The sequence below is a fragment of the Austrofundulus limnaeus genome, unplaced genomic scaffold (genome assembly GCF_001266775.1).
Source record: "Austrofundulus limnaeus strain Quisiro unplaced genomic scaffold, Austrofundulus_limnaeus-1.0 Scaffold371, whole genome shotgun sequence".
In the NCBI taxonomy this organism is placed as follows: Eukaryota; Metazoa; Chordata; class Actinopteri; order Cyprinodontiformes; family Rivulidae; genus Austrofundulus; species Austrofundulus limnaeus.
Genome location: NW_013952773.1, coordinates 226143 through 233269, shown reverse-complemented (window position 1 = coordinate 233269; position 7127 = coordinate 226143). Strand labels below are relative to the sequence as shown.

Genomic DNA, 7127 nt, shown 5'->3' with positions numbered 1-7127 from the left:
GAAACCTTCAAGATTTGAAGACTGTTTGTGTGGAAGAATGGGCCAAAATCACACCTGAGCAATGCATGSCACTAGTTTCTCCATACAGGAGGTGTCTTGAAGCTATCATTGACAACAAAGGGTTTTGTACAAAGTATTAGATAAATTTCAGTGTGTTCAATACTTTTTCCCTGTGCCATTCCACATTATTACAAATAACTTCATTTCTGGACTTTTATGGTTTGATTTCTTTGTATGTATGGATCACTTGGGTTGTTACCAACATCTGGTGAAAATTTCATGTCACTAGCACCTCTAGTAATATATTTACTGAGAAAAATGTTGAAGTGTTCAATACTTATTTTACTCGCTGTATGGGCAGAGGCACCGCTGTCCACCAGTATACCTTGCTGCTGTTCGTTGTTGGGCTGTCATTCACTCATTTGGAGAACAAATGCATCTTCTTCTTCATTTGTGGGTTTATGTTTGTCTTTAACGCACACAGTTCGTTGTCCTGTGTCTGTGATGGTGGCTCCCTTGTTGTTGACCTTTGACCCCATGACCTTAAAATCACTAATATTCATGGTTGACCCAAAACTTGTCTAGCTGTGACGTTTGATACCTCTAAGTTAAACTGTTTTCATACTAGAGGTATTTTAATTAAGGGGTCAATTTTGACCTTGACCTTTGACCCTATGACCCTAAAATTACTAATTTTCATGGTTGGCCCACCACCTGTCTAGCTGTGATGTTTGACACCTCTAAGTTAAACTCTGACATACTAGAGCTATTTTTTATAAAGGGGTAACCTTTTGATATTGACCTTTGCCTCATGACCCTAACATCACCAATAATCATGGTTGACCCACCACCTGTCTAGCTGTTAAATTTGATAACCTCTAAGTCAAATGGTTGTCATACTAGAGGTATTTTAATATAGGGTGACCTTTTGACCTTGACCATTGACCCCATGACCCTAACATCACTAATAGTCATGGCTGACCCATCACCTGTCTAGCTGTGATATTTGACCCCTCTAAGATGAACTGTTGTCATACTAGAGGTATTTTTAAAAAAGAGTGACCTTTTGACCTTGACCTTTGACCCCATCACCCTAACAGCACTTAATAGTCATGGTTGTCCCACCACCTGTCTAGCTGTGATATTTGACACCTCTAAGATAAACTGTTGTCATACTAGATGTATTTTTATAAAGGAGTGACCTTTTGACCTTGACCTTTGACCCCCTTGACCCTAACATCACTTATAGTCATGTTGATCCACCACTTGTCTTGCTGTGATATTTGACACCTCTAAGATAAACTGTTGTCATACTAGAGGTATTTTTATAAAGAAGTGACCTTTTGACCTTGACCTTTGACCCCATAACCCTAACATCACTTATAGTCATGGTATATCCACCACCTGTCTAGCGGTGATATTTGACACCTCTAAGATAAACTGTTGTCATACTAGAGGTCTTTTGATATAGGGGTAACCTTTTGACCTTGACCTTTGACCCCATGACCCTACCATCACTGATAGTAATAGTTGACCCTCCATCTATTTAACTATAATGTTTCACATTCCTATGTTGCATGGTTGCAGAGTTAGAGTTAAAAGAATACCTACCAACAGGCAGCTTGAACAAACAAACACTGAGAGCGCCTGATCTGTGTCGTGCGTGACACATAACACGAGAGTGCACGTACGGGACATAGCAGGTGGGAAACTGCTTCCTCCTCCGAATTATGAGGAGGAGGACAGAMGCCGCTCAGAGTAATAACTCTGGAGCTGTAAGAGCTTGTGATGCTCTTGGGCATAAAAGCCGGATTGGGACGCAAAGTCGCAGAGCCGCCATCCTCCCGTATCCTGAGACAGGAGGGAGACACTGACAGGGCAGACAGCTCGCTGACTCTCTTTGCTGATGTTARCGCTAACAGCAGCGCTGTTTTTTGAGACAAAAACTTTAATGAGACCTGATCCAAAGGCTCAAAGGGGGCTTTAGTTAAAGCGTGTAGCACTAGTGTTAAATCCCACTGCGGAACAAATGTGCGCGTGACAGGTCTGCGCCTACGCTCTCCCTTTAAGAACCGTTTTGCCAACGGATGATTAAAAACCATCCTGTCACCAAAACCCACGTGACAGGATGAAATCGCCGCAGCATACATTTTAACGGTGCTGAAGGCTAAACCTCTGTCCATTAACATCTGTAGGAAAGACAGAATGCAGGACAAAGAGCAGGAAACTAGGTCTGTAGTTTTTTCTACACACCAGTGCTGAAAGGATGACCACTTGGCTGTGTAGGATGAGACTGTGGATGCTGCGCGCGCATCCTGGATGGTGCGCACCACATCAGCAGATAAACTCAGGTTTACTAAGCATTCCCGTTCAGCGGCCAGGCCCAGAGGGGCTGGCCCAGTCTCAGGTAGCTCCTGATCGCTCCTCCCGCCTGCAGGAGAGTGTTCTCCTGCCAGGGTAGCTGAAGCGGGAGACCTGAGAGTAATGACTGGAGGACCGGGAACCAGTGCGCTTCCGTGCGCTCCAGAGCAATCAGAATAGCCCGCCGACGGTCTGCTCTGATCCGGTCCAGTAGTCGTGGGATCAGAGGGACAGGAGGGAAGGCATAAAGCAACTTGTTCGGCCAAGGACGGTGCGCAAAGGCATCCACTCCCAGAGGAGGGTTGTCCTGTGAGCTCAGGGAGAACCAGAGGTCGCACTGTGTGTTTTCTCTGCTGGCGAACAGGTCCACTTCCGCCTTGCCGAATCTGTCCCAGATTTGCGTAATTATGGTTTTGTGCAGGGGCCAGTCCCCGTCCTGGGGACCTCCTCTGGACATGATGTCCGCTCCCTTGTTCAGCACACCCAGAAAGTAGACCGCTCGGATTGAGCGTAAGTGGGTGTGTGCCCAAAGGAGCAACTCTCTGGCTGTGTCCAGCAGAAGCCGGGAGCGTACCCCTCCCAGGCGATTTATGGAAGCCGCTGCCGCTTTGTTGTCCATGTGGACCAGAACATGCTGGTCCCGGACCAGATGAATTAAATGCACAAGCACTTTCCACACAGTCAGAAGTTCCAGAACATTTATGTGGGGGACAGGATGGGCAGACCAGTGGTCTCCCACAGTCTGGGACAAGCATGTCCCCCCCCACCCTGACAGTGACGTGTTTGTGAAGACAGGCACGTGATGTGTCGCTCTGCTCAGAGGGACGCCTGCCGACAGTGTGTGCGGCTTCCTCCAGTGGCTCAGATCCGCCTCCACTGAGGAGGGGATCGATACTATCCTGCGCTTGTGGCGTATCGGATCGATCTTTAGCCGGGAGAAGCACCGCTGTAGGGGTCTCGTGTGTAGCAGCCCGAGCGGAACCACCGCGTGGGCTGCTGTCATCATGCCCAAGAGACGCATGATGGTTAGAGCTGTCACTGACGTGCGGGGTCTGACATGGGCTAACAACGACAGCAGTCTTTTTTTGGGTAAGGACAGATGAGCTGTCATGGTGACTGAGTTCAGATCCACACCCAGATACGTGCTGGATTGGGCCGGAATGAGAGAACTCTTTTTCCAGTTTATGGAAAAACCCAGCATCCTTAGGTGTGCTGACAGTTTTTCCGTCTGTGACGCTGCTTCCTGTCTGGATGGAGCCAGCAGGAGCAAGTCGTCCAGATAAAACAGGATTCTCATTCCCGCAGAGCGCAGAGGCTGCAGTGCTGTCTCTACGCACTTGGAGAAGATGCGTGGTGTCAGTGCGTAACCGAAAGGAAGATGGTTGTACTGGTACTGAATCTCCTGAAAAGAAAAACGCAGGTATTTTCTGTGCGCCGGGATAACCGGGACATGAAAATAAGCGTCCTTAAGGTTGATTGACGTGAACCAATCGCCTTCCTGAACACATGTGAGCATCTGTTTGGTTGTCAACATGTGAAAAGGTCTTTTCAGTATGAATTTGTTGAAAAACGAGAGATCCAGGATCGGTCTCATTGCACCCGTTTTTTTGGGGACAAGGAAATACCGGGAATAAAAACCCTCGTATTCCTCCCCACTTGGAACTCTGGAAATGACTTCCTTGTTTAGGAGTTCCTGGAGCTCTGCTTGAAGAGCGAGATCCTGCTGAGGAGACGACAAGTGGGTCTCCAGGATCCTGCTGAAACGGGGAGGCTTGGTTGCAAACTGCAACCTGTAGCCCGTTTTTATCAAGCTTTTCATCCACTTGTCCATAGGACAAGTGTGTTCCCAGACAGAGCTGCGCTCTGAGAGAGCTCGCGCAAGCGCCGGTTGTGAAATCCACTCAGAGCCTTCGCCGCCGTCATGCTCTCTCCTGTGACCCATGGGAGGCTTTGCTCGAAAGGGCTATGCAGGAGCTCCGGGGAGCCCTGTGTGCCGTCGTTTTGAATGCGGCTCGGGAGGGATTGCCTCCGGGGCCGTACGTGAGCATGAGTCACGGTGAGTTTCATTGGAGCCAAACACAGCACTCATCRCGCCGCTGTGATTGGTGGATTCAAGCTGAAACGAGGCAGGGGTGACATGCCCCTGCTTGTGACGTGGCTCATGCTGCCTGTCTTCTCTCACGTCCGCCGTTCGACGGCGGGGTGAAGGAAAGAGTGTGTGTGTGTTCGCCAGCCACGAGGGGGCAGAACGGACCACCGAACGTGGGACGGTGGGAGAAGATGTTTTTGTGTGACTGTGTTTAGCAAGGACCAGGCGTTGGCTAGCTTCAAAACTAGTGGACTTAGCCTTACCCGGAGTGGGGGAAACGTGTGTGGGACAGACAGAGTCCTGAGACCTGACTGTGTTAGATGCTTGTGAGAGGAATGTGCCCTTTAGGGGACGATGTTTGTTTTTATTCACACAAGCACCATAAACATCAAAACCACACATTACCCCCCCCCCCCCGCCAGTCATTTCTTCTGCCTCTTGAGCGGAGGCGGAGGATTGGACCAGGTGCAGGCCAGCTGCCCAGTCCCGCGCCGAGGAGCACCCTGTTGCTGCTGGTGCCGGGGCAGAGGCCGGGAGTGCGGCTCCAACGCCGCTGCTGGTGTCGGACGAGGCACCATCGATGGTGGCGCACGCCGAGTCTGCTGCCTGTGAGCCCGGCGGTCCCTGCCGGAACCAGACGAAGTCTGCCGGTGAGTCGGTCTGGAGCGGGACTGCTCCCGGAACTGCTCCTGAACCGTCTGTGATGTGTTGAGGTGCTCCAGCAGCTGTTGGTACTGAGTGCCGAAGAGCCCGTCCTCGATGATGGGTCCCTCCAGCATCTGTTTCCGCATTTCCGCGGAGACGGAAGGGGCGAGGTGCAGCCACATCTGCCTCTGCAAAAGCGTCATCCGGGCCTTGATGCGGGATGCGCACATCGCCTGAGCGGCGCAGAGATTGAGGATTGTGTCGGCTGCCGCGCAGAGCTCCATCTTCTCCTCCTGTCGCGCCTCGCTCTCTGACGCTCTCTTTGAGATGCTGAAAGCCAAAAGAGCGATGTTATTAGTCGCAGCACCAGACTGTGCTGCTCACTGATGATAATGGTCAGTCCAGTTTACAAGCTGTCTGTCTGCTTGATTGTGGGGGAAAGGTCGCCGTCCGGCCGACCGTACCGCCTCAACACCGAAAACTGTGGAAAGCGTGGGTTCCAGTGCTGGAACTGGCGGGAACTCGGAGTCGGTCATCCCCTCTATCTTGGTCACGTCCGCATAGGACATAACCAGAGCTCTTAGCTTGGTGGGGTCGCCGTAGGCTGACGTGAGGTACGACTGCACCACCGGGAATTGCGGCCAAACCGCAATCCAGCGACCGGCAAGGGGTGAGGCAAACTGGCCCGCCAGCTCGTCCGGTGGGGGGGCCAGGACCTCAGGGACAGACAGTCCTCTGGCATCTGTTGCTCATTGGATGATGTCCGGGAGGGCACTCACAAGGGCCCTGATGGCTGGTAGTGGCATGGAGGAAGAGCGAGGGAGACCCAGGTTCCTGGGTTCCTCCTCTCCTGGGAGATCCGTGTCCAGCCCTGCCACCTGGGAGGGGTGAACCGAACCGCCACTGTCGCCTTCAGCCTGTGACGTGGGGCCATCCGACTCCGGTCCAAAGTCAATGAGTTGGTCGAGCAGAACGTGGTCGGACAACTCGAACCCTTCGTCCGGTTCAGCGAAGTGGTCGGCCCGCCGCTGCCTCTCCTCCACCGGCAGTTTTTTGCACGCACAGCACGCCGGCTCAGCCGTCAGGGCCTGGTTGGCGTGTTCGGCACCGAGGCATCCCTCGCACGTTACATGAAATACAACAGCTTACATGAAATAGAACAGAAGGTAGCCGGTTCAACTCCAGGTTGGTCTCCATGTTGCATGTGTGTTCACGTGTGATAGGTTAAATGTAGAGACTTAAAGGAGATCTATTATGCAAAATTCACTTTTTAAAAGTTTTTTACTCAACTTTGGGTGTGTACTTCTTAAGAAAACAGTCCTAGGACCAAAAAATGCACCCAAGGGCATATTTACTGTAAGTAAATGTATTTTCATGTATATTAATGACAAGTTTTATACATTTTGTGATGTCACAAGCCGTACGACAACCCACCAGAACCTGCGTTCAGCCCCTTACCTAGCAAACCCCGGRTGAAGCTGCTCCTCCGTATAAAAAGCCGTCACGGTGTTGTTGTGTAATGTGCAGCTCATTTTATAACAAGCCTCCAATAGCACAGTGGATAGAGTGTTGGTTTAGAGGGTGGGAGACTAGGGATTGAGCCCGACATGGATACTAAAAATTTTATTTTTTATTTTTGTTTGTTAAGAACATCTCATGTACTTCTATTGTTTAGCTTATTAAAGCCTTGTTWAAGCCTATTTGCCAAAGTTGAGTAAAAAAAACTTTAAAAAGTGAATTTTGCATAATAGGTCTCTTTTAAGTCTCTGCATTTAACCTATCACACATGTGAACACACATGCAACATGGAGACCATCCTGGAGTTGAACCAGCTACCTTCCGATCACAAGCTTGGCTTCTGTACTCCCTGTGCCACTACCCTAGTTTGAGATTTCTGAGTTCAAATCTTTTTTGAGTTCAACCAAAAACTTAGAAAGTCAATCAAAATCTTAGATAGTCGACCAAAAACTTAGACAGTCAACCAAAAACTTAGACAGTCAACCAAAAACTTAGATAATCAACCAAAAACTTA

General features: G+C 50.0%; 1 protein-coding gene across 1 annotated transcript; it reads right to left on the bottom strand.

The window, feature by feature from the left end:
* Positions 1-1717: 1717 nt before the first annotated feature.
* Positions 1718-4199, bottom strand: LOC106528317 (uncharacterized). The gene has a single exon (XM_014023460.1). The coding sequence runs from the start codon at positions 4190-4192 to the stop codon at positions 2357-2359; it is 1836 nt and encodes a 611-aa protein (XP_013878914.1). The 5' UTR covers positions 4193-4199; the 3' UTR covers positions 1718-2356.
* Between the last annotated feature and the right edge of the window lie 2928 nt (positions 4200-7127).

Bases quoted from the DNA above. Each gene is read 5' to 3' on its own strand.
- LOC106528317 (XM_014023460.1), bottom strand. From the start codon at position 4,192: ATGGACAAGTGGATGAAAAGCTTGATAAAAACGGGCTACAGGTTGCAG.